Below are 19,969 nucleotides of genomic sequence, written 5' to 3' on the forward strand. Positions count from 1 at the left end.
CGAGGTAAGTACAACACAGTCTTATTTAAGCATACATAAGTCACACAGGTAAGTAATACAGTTAGGCCCTAGGGGCCACGCAAACCATACACTAAGTAAGTGGTATAAGAACCACTGTCACGAACACAGGTTAGGCCTAGGCCTAGGTAATCGCTGGGGCTACACTATCCTATCAGTTGTTAGGCAGTGGGAGGCCCACGGGATTCAGGTGCAGAGTGGAAACACTCACGCGTAATGCGTTAAAATCGATAGAAATAGCAGTATTTAGAATTAAAGAGTTTTAGGACAATTCGGAAGGAACTAGGAGTTAGAGACTTGGAAACTAGACACTAGGATAGTCAATACCCTTGTGAGCACCGGAGTACTCAAGTTACCTAGCCCACGGGCTGCGGGTGCATAGGTGTGAACTTGCGTCGGGTTTCGTCGTCGACTCCTATGGATGCCTGAAGAAAAGATGCTGACAGGCAGTCAGTGAAGAGTGTCCGGTGGATTCCAAGGATGGTATCAGGAAGGAGGATACCTGCAAGCAGAGGGGACAGAGTCTAGGTCACCAGCCAGGAGCAGGGATGGAACCAGGAAGGAACCAGGCGATGTCGTGAAGATGCAGGTGAAGAGGTGAAGCTTGTCGCAGCAGCCACGGGTACCAGGAGGCGTCGAGGACGACCAGAACCAGGAGGCGAGCTGTCCCACGAGGGCTCTTGCTGTCGGCGGCGTCGATGTCGAGTTGGGACACAACAAGACTTGGCAAGCGCAAGCCACGCAGAATGAAGGATTCGCTTCTGTTGCAGACCAGGAAGGCCTGAGGTGCTTCTCTTTCACAGGGAAGCAAGGGCCAGTCTGGAGGAGCCAAACCAGCGGTGGAAAGTTCAAGGTTCGTCGTCACAGAGGTCACTAGCCAACGGGCAAGCAACCGGACAGACGCGTCGAGCAGGAAAATGCCGAAGGGCCCCATGCAGAACTCATGGAGTGTGGAGGGCTGATCTTCGGTGCAGATGGTGCTAAGGGGTTGGGGCTTCTCAATACCCAGAGCACAACTTCGAGGATGCCTCAGAAGCTGCGCTGGAAGCAGGTAGCCAATTTTCCCAGGTAGCCGGTCCCACGTCTCTCGTCGCCTCCACGGATCTCAGCTTTGCTGTGGATGTGGATCAGGGTCGGAGAAGTCTGGAAGTCAAGGCGCTGGTCGGGCTCTGCAGTCGGTTCCTCGTAGAACGTTGAGCAAAGCAAACGGCAGGTTGCTTGATGGTGCCTGTTTGCACAGGGTGGCCTGTCCTTGGCCACCAGGGAGATTCTTCAGTCTTCTTCCGTAGTCGAATGTCGAAGGTCCAGAGTTTCTGTTCAAGTTTCAGTTATCAGGATAATCCAAAGTCCTAGGGACTCAGCTCCCACTCTTATACTAATCTGGGGGGCTGGGTTACCTGCTAGGTCCCTCCTATGGGTGGGACCAGGGAGGGAGGTGGTTACACCCCCTTCCCTTTGTCCAGTTTCGCGCCAGGACTGGGGCTGGAGTGCCCCAGCACCGGTTTGAACTGGACTATGCATGGGACACCTTGTGTGCCCCAGGCAGTATCTCGTTTCATTCATCCCTCCCTGCCCCAATACACTAAGGCCTGTCTAGGGTGGTGCTAGCACCTCCCACGGCAGGAAACCTATTGTCCAAGCCTCCCTCGCTGGAAGGACTCCCAGCAGCAGGAGGTCAGACTTGTGTCTGTGGCAGCAGCATCCATTTTGTGATGCTGGGGCTCTGGTTAACTTTAACCGGGTAGTAGGTCTTCAACATGTCTTCTCCCTCTAGAAGGGGGGAATACTATCCTCACCGCCAGAAATGGTGTGGGGGTAGTATTCCAAAGTGTTAGACACCTTAGACGACATGTTTTGATAAAGCCAAACCATAGTTACCATAACCGCGAGGATTATAAGGCACTTTAAGAGTATATGGTAGGCGATATCATAGAACAGCTATAAGGACATGGTTCCGAAAGCTGCAGACAGGCTCAGCTCATGCTAGAGCACCATCTCACATGTTACCAAGCACTCTGCCTTCAGGATTGTTAAGGCCTGCCATAGGAGTGACTGATAGGTTACCCATGTGTCTATATAGAAGGTAGGTATAGGAATACTACACCTAAGCAAGGGGTGATTACACAACCTTGCCCTAGCTGAGTGATCAGCCAGTTGTGTCATAATGGAAGGCCAGCCAGGGGTGGCATAATACATGCTGCAGCCCCTGGTAGGCCTAGGGTACACCTATGCCCTGGGTACCTAAGGTACACTGTACAGGGCCCTAGAAGGTGATCCTTACCAATTGGGTTATGTACCAAAAGTACATAGTATGAATTTAGAGAGAGAACAGCTGGGCCGTGGGTCTGATTAGCAGGCCCACAGCCACATCTAAGTCGAAAACCAGTGAAGCAAAAGCAAAAAGTGGGGGTGAACATAGAAAGCAGACCCTACTCTCCTACAGCCACATCCTGGGAAGAGGGAGGCAGGCAGAAGCCACATGAAAGCTCAGCTCGTTATGCACTCAAGGTTCCAATAGGACCTCGAGCTGAGCCAGAGCCTGGCTCAAGCTTTCAGTGGCTCGCCCCTAATGATAAGAAGCAGGTTGTATAGGGTTACACCCTCACTATACTTATGCTGGTCTGTATTTAGACTCTTTAAGACTGGATTGGACTGCCTATTGGGGCTCCCACCTAGGAAAGTGCCTCCTTTTCAGTGGTGGTCTGTAGAGTTGCAGAGGTATTGAAACTAAAATTGGCAACTAAAGTGAATTTGCAAACAGAATATTCCACCCTGGGACTTCAACGTCAGAGCCATTGTTACCTCTGAGGGAAACCTTGACTGTGGAATATTTGGTGCCACCTGTAAGTGGCCTCATCACTTGGTGACTGAGGGCTGCTCTAGATGATTCAGCCTTTTTTGACTCAACAACCCATGCCCGAGAGTCTCTTAGTTCAGCTTTGGCCAGCTACTGATCCGCCTGACAGAGAATTGAGGCACATTGATGCATTTGGCAACAGGGTGTTCTCTTGTGCCAGTTTGGCATTGTGGTGTTTGAATGATGTTTGATTATTAGGGAGATTCTCTCAAGCCCTCTAGGATATAGCGAGCAAGATTGTTTCTGCCCTTCCTGAGGAGGTCAGAATATTTTCAACAAGACAGTGCACAACAGACATGACACGACCAAGTTCATTTTACAGGCTGACCAGGGCACCAGAAACTGTCGGTCATGCTATGGCACTAATGTGTAATAGCTGTCATGCCTATTTGCTCACCATTGGATTTTTCCAGGGATATGCTGGCATCCCTTATAGATATTCCTTTTGACAGCTCCAAGTTATTTGGAAACCAGGCAGATTCAACTTTGGAGCAGTTCAAAGATAGCTGTGTTACGGCCTGCTCCTTGGACTTACTGTTCCCTGCTTATTCCACCAATAGTTCTAAAGGGTCAGAGGTTACTCCTGGGGTCTGTTTTACCACACAAGGCAACCAGCTCAGCCTGTTCAACTCTTTCGTGACTCCATGGGATGTGGTGGTGGCAAAGCACATGGCCACCAGCATGGTAAGTCTTCCGTTGCCTTTGCGAAGTTGCTCTAACACACCCTTAGGCTGTCATCTGCAGTCAATAAGGGAGCAAGATAATGTTTGCTTGTCCAGCTGGCAAACATTACCTAGGACCAGTGGGTCCTGAAGGTTGACCACCGGCTTGTTTATTTAACTCGTAGCAAATGGGGAGCTATTCAGGGGCCATGGGAGACAGATGGGGGCAACTCAACGATGCCTTCAAGCATTTGGAATGCATTAGGTCACACATTTGCGAGGGTTTAAGCTATTGGCATTATCTGAAAGAAACACATAGTGATAGATTCCTTACCTTAGAATTACCCCCAGGCGTCAGACTGGATCAGGAAAGTTTTCGTCCGCAGTACCCCTGCGCGTCAGTAGGTGGCGTCGTGCAGCTGAGTGTCCGTCGTTGGTGTCGTGGTCGCTGAAATGGCGTCGCGGACCCGCACCAAGTGTGTGTTTTCTGCCTGGGGCGCGACCACGACCCCAAGCCGTACCCCGACTGCCAGACCATGGTGCCGAAGTCTTTGCGGGAGCGGTCCCAAAAGTTGCTGGAGGCCCGGCAGTCGGCTCTGCACCACTCCAGGTCCCGATCCCGTGGGAGGTCGAGGGACCGTGCGCTGCGTTATCACCATCGATCTTCGGGATCCAAGTCTTCACACTCGGGGTCAGGTAAGACGAAGCACAAGAAGCCGAAGAAACGTCATCGTTCTCCGACTTCCCCTTGCCGGTCGCACGAAACGGCTGAAGGTGCGGGTGATGCCTCCCCCGCGGCTCCGACAGAGCCTGTGGAGTCGCCGCTAGCCTACCCGTCCTTCCCGGGTCCGTCAGCGACTCCGGCCCAAATACAGGAATTCCTGTTGGCCATGGCTCGTCTCTTTGGGCCGTCGGGTCGCGTTGGTGCGCCTTTGAGCCCTGCGGTCCCGACTGGGGGTCCTTGCCTTACATAGCCGGCAGATCCGGCCCCGGCGTTGCTGCCGGCTCCGGCCCCAGCGCCGGAGGACCCCCCTGGATCCAGGCCAGGATCCCGGGCGACGCCGGTTGACCTTATAACACCTCCACCGACGTCGACCCCACTGGCACCACTTCCGACGTCGCCCGCTCCGCGGGACGACATCGACCCCGGTTTCAGCCCCGAAGTGGACGCACTGTTGGGCTGGCATCGATCGATGCCGTTCTCGATGTTGCTCAGGGATTTCTATCCCCATGTCCCTGCTCCTTATTTTAGGCCTGTTGTACAGCCTGAGGAGGAAGGGGAGGACTGCGAGGAGTCTGAGGACCCTCTCGTAGCTGATTGCAAGTATGAACAGGACTGGGCAGAGGAGTTGGGAGAAGCCAGTGGTCTGTATACCTCACCAGACCTTGGCATGCTGTCTCCTCCTACCGTGGCTACGGAGGAGGGTGGTAGTTATGCTGTGGTGCGTAGGGCAGCAGAGGCCCTACACCTTGTGCTCCTTACTGGTGCCGTCAGGACTAACCTCCTGACAGAAGTGCTTCAGCCAGCAGCTACTTCTGCGGAGCCGCTGCTTCCCTTCAATGAAGCACTTTCTGACGTTCTTTTGGGCATCTGGTCCAAGCCCACCACAGGGGCTCCTGTGGATAGGAACGTGGCCCAACGCCATCGCCCAGCTCTGGTGACCCCATTTTCGTCTCCCAACACCCCACCCCCAAGAGCTTGGTTGTCCAAGCCTCCGCTTCCCCTCCGCCTTCCCTTCCAAACCACCGGATAGGGAATCCAAGAAACTGGATAAGTTCGGAAAGAAGATTTTTTCTTCGGCCAGTTCTGCGCTGCGGTCCGTGAACATCGCATGCCTCTTGGGCTGTTATTCCCTCTCTCTGTGGGATACGGTGGTGCAAGTGCTGCCTCAGTGTCCGGAGGAGGCCCGGACAGCTCTCTCCCAGGCTGTTGCAGAGGGGAGAGACGCAGCTAAGTTTATGATTCGTTGTGGCCTAGACACCGCCGACTCACTGGGCAGATCGATTGCAATGACGGTGGCGGTCAGACGCCACGCCAGGTTGAGGTCAACTGGATTTTCGAGGGATGTCCAAAGCACACTTCTAGACATGCCTTTTGATGGCCGTCGCCTCTTCAGCGACAAAGCTGACAGTGCGTTGGAGCGGTTTAAGGACTCACGGGCTACGGCCAAGGCCTTTGGACTCTCTGCAGTCCGCCCTTCTCCGACTTCTGCTTTTCGCTCCTTTCGTGGCACCGGAAAGGGCACTCCGCAGTGTTCGCTACAGAGCCACAAGCCTGCGCAGCAATCCCAGCGCGGACGCGAGTTCCACCGTGGCGGACCAAGGGGCCAGCGAGCGGGTCAGTCCACCTCCACCCCGGCCACTACTCCCTCCAAACCTTCCTAGTCCGAACTTTCAGTCCCATCAAACGCCAGAGGGTGGCAGGCTTCGCCATCACCTCCCCCACTGGCGCACCATCACATTGGACAGGTGGGTTTTAGAGGTAGGGCGAGGGTAGTGCGAAGGGGCTACTCCCTCCCCTTCGAGACTGCTCCTCCAGCCATGCCACCTCGGTACCACTGCATGTCGGGGGATCACTTGGTGCTTCTTCAGCTGGAAGTTGCGATCCTCTTGGCCAAGTGGGCAATCGAGCGCGTTCTGACACCAGAAGTAGGTCGTGGTTGTTATTCCCACTACTTTCTGGTGCCAAAGAAGGACAAGGGCCTGCGTCTAGACCTCCAGAACGTCAATCGCTTCCTCTGCAAAGAGAAGTTCAAGATGCTCACTTTGGCTCAGGTCTTGTCTGCTCTCGACCCACAAGACTGGATGGTAGTGCTGGACTTGCAGGACGCTTACTTCCACATCCCAGTCCTGCGGGCCCACCGACGCTACCTGCGGTTCACGGTAGGCCACGAGCATTTTCAGTTCACCGTGCTCCCTTTGGCCTTAACAGCGCCCCTCGGGTGTTCACGAAAGTCATGGCGGTGGTCGCAGCTCATCTGCGTAGATCAGGGGTTTCAGTCTTCCCCTATCTCAACGACTGGTTGTTGAAGGCGGGCTCACCCCAGACAGTCGTCTCCCACCTCCAGACTACGGCCGACCTCCTGCATTTGCTGGGGTTCTCCATCAACGTGCCAAAGTCGCACCTGTTTCCCTCTCAGAAGTTCCTCTTCATTGGAGCGGTTTGGGACACGGCGCAGTTTTGGTTCTATCCTCCCGAACAGCGAGTCCGGGATATTCAGGCTCGGATTCCAATGTTTCAGTCCTTGTCCCGTGTTTCGGTCAGGGTGACCCTGAGGCTGCTCGGCCTCATGGCCTCCTGCATCCTGCTGATCGATCATGCCAGATGGCATATGTGGGCTCTGCAGTGGGACCTGAAGTTACAGTGGGCGCAGCATCAGGGGAACCTGTCTGATCACGTCCAGATCTCAGAGGGCACTGCACAACAGTTGCAGTGGTGGCTCACGAACCGGCATTGGGTCGATGGCAGATCCCTCTCCCTTCCCCAACCGGAGATAACAGTGGTGACGGATGCGTCCCTCCTGGGATGGGGCGGCCACATGGGAGAGGTGGATATCAGAGGCCTCTGGTCTCTGGCGGAGTTCAAGCTCCATATCAACCTTCTGGAGCTTCGGACGATCCGGCTTGCACTGAAGGCATTCCTTCCCTCTGTCAAGGGGAGAGTAGTGCAGATGTTCAAAGACAACACCACCGCCATATGGTACTGCAACAAGCAAGGCGGGGTGGGGTCGTGGACCCTCTGTCAGGAGGCTCTGCGCCTCCGGACATGGCTGGAACATCAGGGTGTTTTCCTGGTCGTTCAACACCTGGCAGGTTCTCTGAACGCCAGGGCAGACGAACTCAGCCGCAGGTGCATGATGGATCACGAATGGCGTCTTGACTTGGAGGTGGCGCAATGTCTCTTTTCAGCAGTGGGGAGAGCCTTGGTTAGATCTATTCACCACCGAAGAGAACGCACAATGTCATCAGTTCCGCACGTTGGAAATTCCAAGGCGGCACTCGCTCGGCGACGCTTTTCGTCACGAGTGTGCCCAGAGTGCTGAAGAAGATCAGGCGCGACCGGGCACAAGTCATCCTTGTGTCCCCGGACTGGGCTCGAAGAGTGTGGTATCCCGAGCTACTCAGTATGAGCATCGATCCCCCGATCCGACTGCCTCTTCGGGAGGATCTTCTGTCACAGCAGCAGGGGACGGTCCTCCACCCGAACCTGTCCAGCCTCACCTCTTCGCGTGGAGTTTGAGCGGCGGCAGTTGATTCCTTTCGAATTGCCTCCTGAAGTTTGTGATGTCATTTTGGCAGTCAGGCGTCCCTCCACTAAAGTGGTATACGCCTGCAGGTGGAACAAGTTTGTGTCATGTTATACAGCAAAGGCTGTGGATCCTCTTTAAGCCCCTCTTTCTGAGGTACTTTTGTTCCGTCTTTCTTTGGCCCGGCAGGGCTCTGCTCTGGCCACTATCAAAGGTTATCTTTCTGCCATTTCGGCCTTTCTCAGGCTCCCTGATCAGCCCTCTCTTTTCAAGTCCCCGGCTGTAAATAGATTTCTCAAAGGCATTACACACCTTTTCCCTCCTATTCTGTTTGTGATGCCACAGTGGGACTTGAATCGGGTTCTTACTTATCTTATGTGTGCCCCTTTCGAGCCCCTTAACAACTGTCCTCTTCGTCTCTTGACTTTGAAGACTGCCTTCCTGGTTACCATCACCAGTGTGTGAGCTCCAGGCTCTTTCTTGTAAACCTCCTTTTCTGTCTGTCCATCTGGACAAGGTTGTGCTCAGGCCCCATCCTTTCTTTTTGCCAAAAGGTATTACAGCCTTTCACATTGGGCAGACCATTACCTTGCCCACCTTCTTTCCGCCTCCGCAACCTTCCAGAGAGGAAGAGAGGCTCCACCGTCTGGACCCAAAACATGTGCTCTCATTTTATCTCAACCGCACACAACAGTTCCGGGTGGATGACCAACTCTTTGTTGGTTAGGTTGGCACCAAGAAAGGTCAAGCGGTACACAAGAGGACCATCTCCCGCAGGGTCGTCTTGTGTATCAAAGCCTGTTACACTTTGGCTAAAAAAGAGCCTCCTGTGGGGCTGCATGCTCATTCCACTAGAGCAACTCCAGCTACTACTGCATTGGGACGTGGTGTCCCCCTGCAAGACACCTGTCAGGCAGCCACTTGGGCCTCGCTGCACACGTTTGTTTACTAAGCATTATTGCCTGGACAGCCAAGTCCGGAGAGATGGCTTCTTTGGCCGTTCTGTTCTCTGGGACTTCGTGGTGTGATTTTGGTTCGCAGACTCACCTCCGGGGTTGGTATTGCTGGGGTATCTATTCTAAGATAAGGAATCTATCACTATGTGTTTCTTTCAGATGAATAAGTTACTTACCTTTGGTAATGATAGATCTGTAAGAAACATTACTAGTGGTAGATTCCATACCGCCCCAACCATCCTCCCCGTTCTGCGAACTCATTTCTAGGGTTAAGGTCATCCTTTTCAGGGCCCTAGTTTCAATGCACCAGTGGTCACTATCTTGCATGGCTCTGCATTCCTGGCGCGGAAATTTGTGTACAGAACTGACGTCAGCGCGCGTGGGCGGCGTCTAAGTAGCGCCCGCTACGTCATCTCGGCAACTAGGACGCCAACGATGGATGCGGAGCCGCACGACGCCACCTACTGACACGCAGGGGTACTGTTGACGAAAACTTTCCAGATCCAGTCTGACGCCTGGGGGTAATTCTAAGGTAAGGAATCTATCACTACTAATGTTTCTTACAAATATATCGTTACCGAAGGTAAGTAACTTGCTCGTTAATGACAATGCCTTTTATTTATATTTTAAAAGCCAAAACATAAATAAAAGGCATTGTCATTTACAATGCCAATAGCTCACACTTGTGTAAATGCGAGACCTATTGCATTGCAGATATTTGTTATGTAATGTTGTGAATAAGTTACTGTACTGAGTTTTTTCTAGCCCTACTGGACTATGTATAACATTGGACTGCTTTTTCAATTGTACCCTGAGACTCCCACCTTGATGACCGGGAATGATTCAAGCATGTGACTCTATGTAAGATGCTATTACTGGAAAACCACAATTACAGGTAAGTAATGTATTTTCTTTTGGTGAAATAAAACATTTGCCTAAGATAACACAATTTAAGTGGGGAAGCCGCAATTTGGCCAGGTTTTCTGGTTCCACTTTGTACAATTCAGCCAGTAAATGGGTTACGCTCTTCCTGTTCTCTCATCCTCCTCTCCAGTTCTTCCTGCTGCTGATCAGACTTCAGCAACACATGCCTACATCCTTGCCAAATAGGTTTAGTCATTGCTGGTAATAGGACATGCATGAGTAAGATACGAAAGGTGATGATCTGTTTCCACGGTTCCCTTAGGGACTAGAGGTTCATGTTCTAGGTTTGCCAAAATCACCTGCTACTCTGGAAAAGTTAGGAGTTTAGGTGAGGCACTGTGAGCTAGCCCGGATATGGGCTGCCAGGTACTGGCGTGATAGAGAGACACAGTCCCTACATTTGGACGTCCTGACATCTCAAAGCACAGTTCTGCTTGTCAGCAGAATCCCTGCAACAGTTACTGGAGTTACCTTGTGCATATATGCCTTATTTACATTACTGGACTCATCTAGGCTGCCCTCTTTTTTTTTCATCACAATTTTATTGAGTTTTTCCAATCGTTATTACACATATGGCACATATTATAACAGCAGTGGGAAAAAAAATAAGTGAATAGCAATCCTGAGATCATAAAGTACAATCAAGTAATCGGCGACAGAATGGATACACATACATATTAACCCCAGGTATTACAGTGCCTTTTAGTGTTAGAGAAGGAGGGAAAAAATGAAGGCATTCGTATCATCTGTATATGTAAACAATCAGATATTTTAAAAAAACTTGTGATTATGTAATAATGTATTTGCTACAATACTAAAACAAAAACAAACAAAAAAATTGAAACTCTCCCTCCCTCCCCCCGGTTATCTAGGTTGCCCTAATAGGTATGCATTTGATGATGATCCAAGATCTCTCCATTGAGAAAGCAGACTCCTCCTTGAAGAGCCTCAAGAACAACTGCTCCTCAGCACCCTCCTTGGAACTGAACCTCCAGACTGAACAATTTTTTTCCAACAGTACCACCATTTTTGTGGCATACTTTCCTAGCTATGGCAATCTTCTGGCCGGTTTGAACTGAATTATTTTTAGGCTCCTTTCACAGGAGAGAGAGATGTGAAGGATGCCATTAACATACATGGTTCCAGTCTCCCTCTACAGTAGCTGGTTCTGCCACCTCAGATCCCCTTTGATTGTGGAAGGTATTCAATTTTCTGAGTCTGTGGGAGGCCCTCATGATGGATGGCTTGGTGCTCCAGTTGGCAGGGGCTATGACCCTCCATTTGTGTTCTATCTTCCAGAGCCGCCTTCAACCGTCTGTGTGCAGCTGCCCACTTCTCAGTTTTGGAAGGGTTGGTCTTGGTTTTGCTATAATAAGGGGCTATACAGAACTACCCACAGAAAAAAGATTCATGGGGTTTTAATCTCTCTAATTTTTGGTTCCCATGAATGAGGATCACTTATCCCAGCTCACAGGTGTTACCATCACTAATTGGCGGAGTTCCAACACTGCTGATTCGTAGTGGTTCCTTCTTGGGTCTTAGGACCACTCCTCAAGTCTTCATCAAGATGTTGACTTTGGTGGCAACCTCCCTCTGAAAGTGAGACAGCCATGTATTTCTGTGCTTTGACTATTCGCATCTGATGGTATGTTCACCTCACATATTTTGCACCATTTGCCCCTCCTCCTGACCTTGACCCTGTTTCATTGACCCACCTAAGAATAACCAAGTTGGTGGCTTTCATTGGCGCGACTGAGGGCACATCACGCATTAGGGCTTTTCTCTGTCTCAGAGGCTCTCTGCTATGCAGGCTATGATCCTAAGGTTTTGGACTCAAGCTCTGATTACTATTCTGAAGGATTTCTATCGTTTGAACTTGATGACCTCATGCAACCTTCTGGTGTCACATACCTGGTGATAAATGAGGTCCCCTCCTGTGGTGCCTCAGAATGTAACCATTTCAACATCAGGGGACGTTCACTGCTGCTCAGAGATAGTCCTCCCAGTCCTTGCCGAACTTGAATGGTGAATGTGCCTTACCAACCTCACAGTGGGTCCTCCCTTTTGCCCTCAAAAGCAAATTCTGTTATGAATCCCTCCTATTTGGGGTGTCAGAATCAATAATGCACATACATGTGCTGGAGCTGAGTACCATGTACCTAGCACTGAAAGCGTTTTTTACCTCCATCTTGGGCCACATTGAACTGGTTCTTTTGGACTATCTTATACTATCTCAGAAGACAGGACCATGTGGGCACTGTACTGGAATGACTTGCTCGTGTGGCAATAGGCTCTGAAACACAGAATGTTCTCCTGGTGTCCGCTTATTTGGTGGGTGCTCTGAATGTGAAGAATAATGCCTTCAGATGCCTTGCTCTGAAAGATCATGAATTGGATGGCCTTCCTCAAATTCTTCCGAGTAGGATCGGTCCCACAGGCTTCAAACTAGTCGAGCCATCTCCTACATTCATCACAGAAGATCAGAGTGAGTGGAGCACCAATAATTTGTTGGTTTTTAATAAGAACGCAAAGTAATGACCAACCTTACTACTGTGCAGCAGATCTTTTTTTGCATTAAAATGTGTTATGCCTTGGACAAGAAGGGCCCTTCGGTTTCCATTCCAGTAGGCAATAGCTGCATCAGCTGCCCCGGCCAGATGGGTCTCAGTGGCGGATATTTGCTGGGGACAACTTGGTCTTCCTTCGTATTTTTGGTAGGCATTATTGTCTTGCTTCTTAGTTGTTAGGGCTTTAAAAATCATTAATAAGGTGAGGAATCTGCAGGAAGAAGTATGAATCGGTAGAACTCAACAACTTTTTTAATGAGTTTTTTTATATCGCGCAAACTAGACCGCAGATATCAGGTATCAGAGCGCTTTACATGAGCACCAGTTTCGTTACGGAGGGATACATTCATTTTTTTTTTTTTTTGTTAGGCACAGGGAGATTAAGTGATTAGTCCAGATTCACAGGATGTTGAGTGTTGTTGCCAAAACTCAAACCCGGTTCCCGAGCTTCAAGGTCGACCGCTCTAGCCATAAGGCTACATCTTCTCCCCAAATTACCTTCTGTAATGATATTTCTGGTGCGTACTAATATCACTCTGCAGATCACTCACCATCCTCCCCATTCCCCTTGTATTGTTTAGATACAGTTCTAAGGGTTTCCATCTTGTTACCTCTGTTTTATTGCCTGCTGCTATTGGTAAGCTCTTTTGGTTCGTATCCACAGGGCTCAAGTGGGCAAGGCAAAAAGTAGTGAACTGAACCCATCACACAAGGGGGTGCCATGTATGGGTTGGTGTTTTCGTTTCATGGATAGGCAGAACTCTGAAGGAGAGCTCTAGCAATAGCTCTCCCTCAGAGCACTGCAGAGCTATTGCTAGAAAAAACATTTCCAGTTCCATTCTGGATTCCGAGATATTCACGAGGTAAGGAATCTGCAGGAAACTACAGTATTCACCAGAAAAGTAGGTAACTTCTTTTGTATATTCCCCTGTTCTCGTTTCCCAACATAGTGAATTAAGCATGAGCTTTCTGTTTCCTTCTGTGTTGAATAATTTTTTTAAATAGCTGCTAACAATTCGGAATGGGTTTTTACCAGTTTTCTAAATGTCTGGTACCATGCAAGGTGTACATCTGCATTTTGGGCAAGATGATACTGAACCTCAAATTCGTTTTGGAGATTGGCTGTGATAATGCAGATTTTTCTGGGACTTGGGGAGAGCATCTGGTGATCATAGAGTAACTAGTCTAGTTTCGTTGTTGGAAGTAAAACATATTTTCTGCCTTAATAGGACAAACACGATGTTTCTTCATAAGGACAACTCAACAAATGTGAGCTTGTGTTATGCTTAGCCGCATTAACAAGGTTTGACACCGATACACTGCTAACTCCTGAGGCGAAAAGCCGGGAGGCGTTTTTACTGTGATTTTAAACTTGTAATTGTGTATTGATTTAAAAATACCTGATTTGCACACTGTCCTCATTTCCACAGCAGCTGAATATTAGCTGTTAGGGAAAGGAAAACCACTCGTTCTTGGCGCCATTGACCGCCGAGGGAGAACGATAGCCACGCCCACCTCTTGCTAGCCACGCCCACCTCTTGCTGGCCACGCCCCCTCCGTTGTGATAAATAGGGCGCGCTGACTCGCGCTGCTCCATTACACTGCTAACTCCTGAGGCGAAAAGCCGGGAGGCGTTTTTACTGTGATTTTAAACTTGTAATTGTGTATTGATTTAAAAATACCTGATTTGCACACTGTCCTCATTTCCACAGCAGCTGAATATTAGCTGTTAGGGAAAGGAAAACCACTCGTTCTTGGCGCCATTGACCGCCGAGGGAGAACGATAGCCACGCCCACCTCTTGCTGGCCACGCCCCCTCCGTTGTGATAAATAGGGCGCGCTGACTCGCGCTGCTCCATTACACTGCTAACTCCTGAGGCGAAAAGCCGGGAGGCGTTTTTACTGTGATTTTAAACTTGTAATTGTGTATTGATTTAAAAATACCTGATTTGCACACTGTCCTCATTTCCACAGCAGCTGAATATTAGCTGTTAGGGAAAGGAAAACCACTCGTTCTTGGCGCCATTGACCGCCGAGGGAGAACGATAGCCACGCCCACCTCTTGCTGGCCACGCCCCCTCCGTTGTGATAAATAGGGCGCGCTGACTCGCGCTGCTCCATTACACTGCTAACTCCTGAGGCGAAAAGCCGGGAGGCGTTTTTACTGTGATTTTAAACTTGTAATTGTGTATTGATTTAAAAATACCTGATTTGCACACTGTCCTCATTTCCACAGCAGCTGAATATTAGCTGTTAGGGAAAGGAAAACCACTCGTTCTTGGCGCCATTGACCGCCGAGGGAGAACGATAGCCACGCCCACTTCTTGCTGGCCACGCCCCCTCCGTTGTGATAAATAGGGCGCGCTGACTCGCGCTGCTCCATTACACTGCTAACTCCTGAGGCGAAAAGCCGGGAGGCGTTTTTACTGTGATTTTAAACTTGTAATTGTGTATTGATTTAAAAATACCTGATTTGCACACTGTCCTCATTTCCACAGCAGCTGAATATTAGCTGTTAGGGAAAGGAAAACCACTCGTTCTTGGCGCCATTGACCGCCGAGGGAGAACTATAGCCACGCCCACCTCTTGCTGGCCACGCCCCCTCCTACGTCACTAGCGACCACTATAAATCATGTGTCAATACCGGAAGCGCAGCGGACGAGCGCAGCGGGCTCGTTGACTGCGCGCCGAAGGCGCGCTTAAGGCAAGCTCGTCTGCGCTCGTCCGCGACAAGGACGCGCCTAGCGCCACAAACCCTGCCCTACACAGCCCACTCTTCCCCTGCTATACTCGGGATGCACTGCTTAATCTCCGAGGGTTTGCGCACGAAGGTAAGCTCACCTTTGAAGAAACTGCTTCTCCTGTAACTGACTTCACCCACAAGGACCTAACTGTAGGAGGCCTTTTGAATGTCAGATCTTTACCGAAGCATGCCACTGAAATCAATCTCCTTATAGATTCACACCATCTGGATGTACTCTTCCTAACCGAGACTTGGACACATGCAAACTGTGAGACCGACTTAGCAGCTGCCTGCCCGCTAAACTTTAATATTCTTCATCTTCCCAGACCCAAAGGCCGCGGTGGCGGAGTTGGCGTCATCTTCCGAGCCTCGTGGCATATGAACACCTTAGACATAGATCCCGTACCCGGAATCGAGCTCTTTGGTTTGACTATAAACTGCCACCAAGGAGTCACCTTTACGGTGATTATCTGCTACCGTCCACCTGGGGCCTTTTCTCTCTCGCAACAGCAAGCACTCCTCACGACTATCACCAACATGGCAACCTCTCATAATAAACTTATACTCCTAGGAGATTTCAATCTTTGGCCAAACGGCAGCCTAGACACAGGTCTAGACAACCTTCTGCTGTCCTGTGATAGTGTGGGGCTCTACCAACTGATAAAGGACCCCACTCACTCCGCAGGCAACCGGCTTGACCTTATCTTCTCGACCCCAGGTCTAACTCAAGTAGGCGACTTTCTACCCATGAGCTGGACAGACCACTCGCTCATCAAACTGTACATCAATAACGCCACAACAAGTAAGCCCAAAAATCACCCGCCACCACAATTCTCTTATCGGAACTGGAAAGCTTTAGAAAAACTCAGCATTTCCACCAAAGTCTTCGAGGTGGAGGAAAGGTTTTCCTCCACCAGCTCGGTGGAAGACAATTACAGATCCCTTAGCTCGAGAATCACTTCCATCGCGGACTCTGTTGCCCCTCCTAAACTCTGTAAACCTAAAGGTAGAGCACCCGCTCCCTGGTACAATGACTCTCTGAAAACCCTCAAATCAACCTGCAAACAGGCTGAGAGAAAGTGGAGACACGGATACTGCAACAACAATAAAATCCTCTGGAAAAAGTCACTTCGTGACTACAAATCCGCCATCGCAGAGAGTAAAACGAATTACTACTGCTCTACCATAGCCAACGCGGCCAACAGTCCAAAAAGTATATTTCAGATCCTGGACAACATCTTACATCCCGACTGCGTTAAGAACCCCATTCCCCCATCTCAGTCCCTTTGTGACAGCCTTGCTCAGTTTTTTACTGACAAAATTGAGACCATCATCATCAATTTGGCAACGCCCCCGTCACACACTTATCCCACCCTTCCCGAAGTCAGCCCCACCAATTCTGACTCTCTGAGGTCAGCCTGCCCTCCTACGAATAGGCTACTGGCTTTCCCCCTTATTTCTCAAACCGAGTTTGAAAAAGTTGCACAGGGCATCACCTCGGGATCCCCCCTTGATCCTCTGCCTCCGAAAATCTGGAAAGCATGTGGGCACGAACTATTTGACACTCTCCGGATGATTTGTAATCAATCCCTCAGCTGCAGCTTCGTTCCCCGCCCCTGGAAGCAAGCGCTTATCACCCCGCTACTAAAGAAACCCACGCTAAACCCAGAATGTTTATCCAACTTCCGCCCTATATCACTCCTACCTTTCCCGGTGAAGGTGCTCGAACGTTGGGTCAGTAAATGCCTCTCAGCCCACCTCGAGCAGCACCACATTCTGGACGAATTCCAATTTGGTTTTCGCCCAGCCCATGGCACTGAAACTGCTGTGCTCACTGCCATGGAGGAGCTTCGAATGCGCGCAGACAGGGGCCAAGCCGTGGCCCTGATTTTATTAGACCTGTCTGCCGCATTCGATACTGTCAATCATGGGATTCTGCTCGAGCGCTTGAGAGAGGCAGGGATCGACGGCACGGCCCTGATCTGGTTTCACTCCTACCTCAGCGAAAGAAAACAGGCCGTATCCCTCCCTCCTTTCCAATCGGTCTTTTCCCCTGTCCCTCACGGTGTTCCCCAGGGTTCCTCTATCAGTCCGATTCTTTTTAATGTTTACTTGAAACCACTGGTCACGTTAATTAAATCTCATAACATGACCACAGTAAACTATGCGGACGATACCCAGCTCCTCTTCTCTTGGGAAGGCGAAGATTCCATCTCCTTGCAAGCCTTCCATGATTGTCTAAGAGACACTGCGAGCTGGTTGCATCAGAACTCCCTTCAGTTCAACGCCTCGAAAACCGAGGTGCTGTTCTGCCCTGCGAGTCGCATACCCCGCCCTCTGCCCGCTGAGTTCTGGCCCCCGGAAAACTCCAACAACCCGTCACCTGTCACCACTGTTCGCAACCTGGGCGTCATGCTTAATCACCAACTGAGCATGGAAACGCAGGTCTCAAGAACAGTCGCTACCTGCTCTGGCCTTATGCGCTCGCTGCGCAAGGTCTTGCCTTTGCTACCTGCCTCCGCCAGAGCACTAGTAGTCAGGTGTACTATTCTTAGTCGCCTCGACTACTGTAATGCCCTGCTGCTTGAATCTCCTGCGACACTACTGGACAGACTCCAACGAGTTCAGTCGGCAGCAGCCAAACTGGCTCTTGGATGGACCAGGAGATCCTCGGCCACCGCTGCACTGGCCGAGCTGCACTGGCTGCCTTTGAAGCAACGCGTTGCCTTCAAGGCCCTCTGCCTGGTCTTTAAGGCACTACATGGTGCAGGACCCAGACCTCTTCAACGTCTGTTCTCTTGGTACATCCCCACCAGAACACTCAGGTCCACAACTGCCTGCCTTGTGAGAGTGCCCAGATGTAAGAAGGCCAGGACGGGGGGAAGATCGCTCAGAGTAGCTGCAGCCAAGCTGTGGAACAGTCTGCCTGTCGATATCCGCCAAATCCCCCATCTCCTCCCCTTCAGGAAACGAATCAAAACATGGCTCTTTCCTCCACCCCTTTAGACCGGCCAGCCACAGTCATTTCCCCCCCCCCCCCCGGCAATAAACCCCCGGAGTAGCTACCAGCGCCAGAATACCTGCCAGGTGACAGCCGCGCTCTATAAATATTTTAAATAAATAAATAAATAAATACATCTTAACGTGGAAAAAGTCTGTTTGATATTTAACTCGGAAACTGTCAGTTAACACCCACACTCAAACATTTGATAAGCAAGCATGCAACCTCCTTGCTCACGCTCCCCTCATGTTTTGCTAAATTATCTCCACCGCCTGCACTGCACTTGGAAAATCATGACATCCCAAGAAAAAAAAATGTTACCTGAAGTCCTAGGAAGAAGCGCATCCCGCTATTGACTAAACATCAGTGACTAACCCAATGAGCAGTAATCCAAAAGAAGAATGGTCACACACACACACTGTGTGCTCATCAATGCAGTTGTGACGTTGAAAAAGACCGGTGAATGAGAAGCATTAAGGCTTGCCTTATTAGATTGCCCCGCAAGCTTGCATGTTATTCAACTGTTCCAGTGATTAAGAAGGTATTTTGTATCAATAGAGGTCTGTTCTCTCAATTTCTCCAAAACGTTATGCTGTATAATTGGATATTTGTTAGAAAGAAACAGATTTCACCTTAAGTTCTTGCTTTGTTTGATTATTCACCAAACCACGTTTCTCTAATGCAGTTTAACTGGAAGTATTTATTCTCAAAACCACTTTGCAATACTTATACTTCATTTTCTTGTTTCCTACAGCCTTATGACAGCTTGCCTACCTCACAGACCTGCTTCTTTCAGCTGCGACTCCCACCTTACTCCAGCCAGCTTGTCATGGCAGAGCGTTTGCGATATGCTATCAATAACTGTAGGTCAATAGACATGGACAATTACATGCTGTCGCGGAATGTGGACAATGCAGAGGGGTCTGACACAGACTATTAACGTTATGTGGACATTATTATCTTTCTTTTATTATGAAATGGTGCCCTGAATCAGACTCTGGTGACACAGTTTCATGACAAACCTGGGTGTTTTAGTATCATAAACCAACATTATAAACAGTGGCCACATTTTACTCTAAATGTAAAGAATGTAGTGTGGTTTTGTGACTGTAAAATAAAAACTGCAAAAAAAGTGAAAATGGTATGTTTTTTCATATGTTTGTCATTTTTCATAAGTTTGCATGGAGAGCTTTTGTCGATTTTTGTTTTTTGGGGGGGGCTAGTCAATTTCGATACCCACCTGTTGAATATGGAGCGTTGTACATTGTGTATAATTGTTCATTAGAAAGACCAGTTTTCCGTATACATGCACATATTTATTTTGTTTTTATTTGAATTGCCTGTGCAGGTTTTCTTAAGAAGAAATAAATACATTATGATAAATGATTTGATTGTGTGTGTTTGTATTGGCGGTGATTAAAGGCTATTTAAGTATGTGGGCTTTTGCCTCTTAATGTTAAAAATGAGTTAAATCTAATGTGTTCTGGAGTTTAAGGGAGCAAGGCCTCCCTGAATCCATAACTTTATTTTTTCTGAATATTCAGCAACAATGCAACTATTATTGGAATGGAAATATTACACTTTTACTAGAAAGGTTTGGACTAAAAGGCAAGAAAAATCAAATTTCATTCATGCGGAATTTTTTTGTTATTAATGAAATTTCTGACATGCAAAACTGTTAACATTATGGGACGGTGGGATATTCCAGGCAACGGCTAATCCACACCCACCAATAATTCCTATGTTCTTTCAGAACAGTTGCAGGTGGGCAGGCAGCACATGCTCCCACGCGATTGTGCTCACTGTGCACGCCTGTACTCGTAGGGAGAGAAACACTATTGGATGCTGAAACTGGATGACATGCTGCCTGTTTAGCACCGTGATGCCTTCGTTGACTGCGCTCGCTCTATACAGAAACAGATTTATGCAGAACAGTTCATTCACATCTAAATTTCACATACATTCCTGCAGGTTCTCAAAGGAATTACAAAAGT

General features: G+C 49.4%; 1 protein-coding gene across 8 annotated transcripts in view; it reads left to right on the forward strand.

Annotated features, from left to right (window-relative positions):
- The window catches only part of HERC1 (HECT and RLD domain containing E3 ubiquitin protein ligase family member 1), a 1,817,725-nt gene extending 1,798,318 nt beyond the window's left edge, over nucleotides 1–19,407 (forward strand). For all 8 annotated transcript variants that reach the window (XM_085643727.1, XM_085643730.1, XM_085643731.1 and 5 more), the window contains one exon: nucleotides 18,730–19,407. In XM_085643727.1, coding sequence (XP_085499853.1) covers nucleotides 18,730–18,915 — 186 coding nt within the window. In that variant the 3' untranslated portion in view covers nucleotides 18,916–19,407. The remainder of the gene's footprint in view (nucleotides 1–18,729) is intronic.
- The last annotated feature ends 562 nt before the right edge of the window (nucleotides 19,408–19,969 follow it).

The sequence above is a fragment of the Triturus cristatus genome, chromosome 3_1, assembly GCF_964204655.1.
Source record: "Triturus cristatus chromosome 3_1, aTriCri1.1, whole genome shotgun sequence".
Taxonomy (NCBI): Eukaryota; Metazoa; Chordata; class Amphibia; order Caudata; family Salamandridae; genus Triturus; species Triturus cristatus.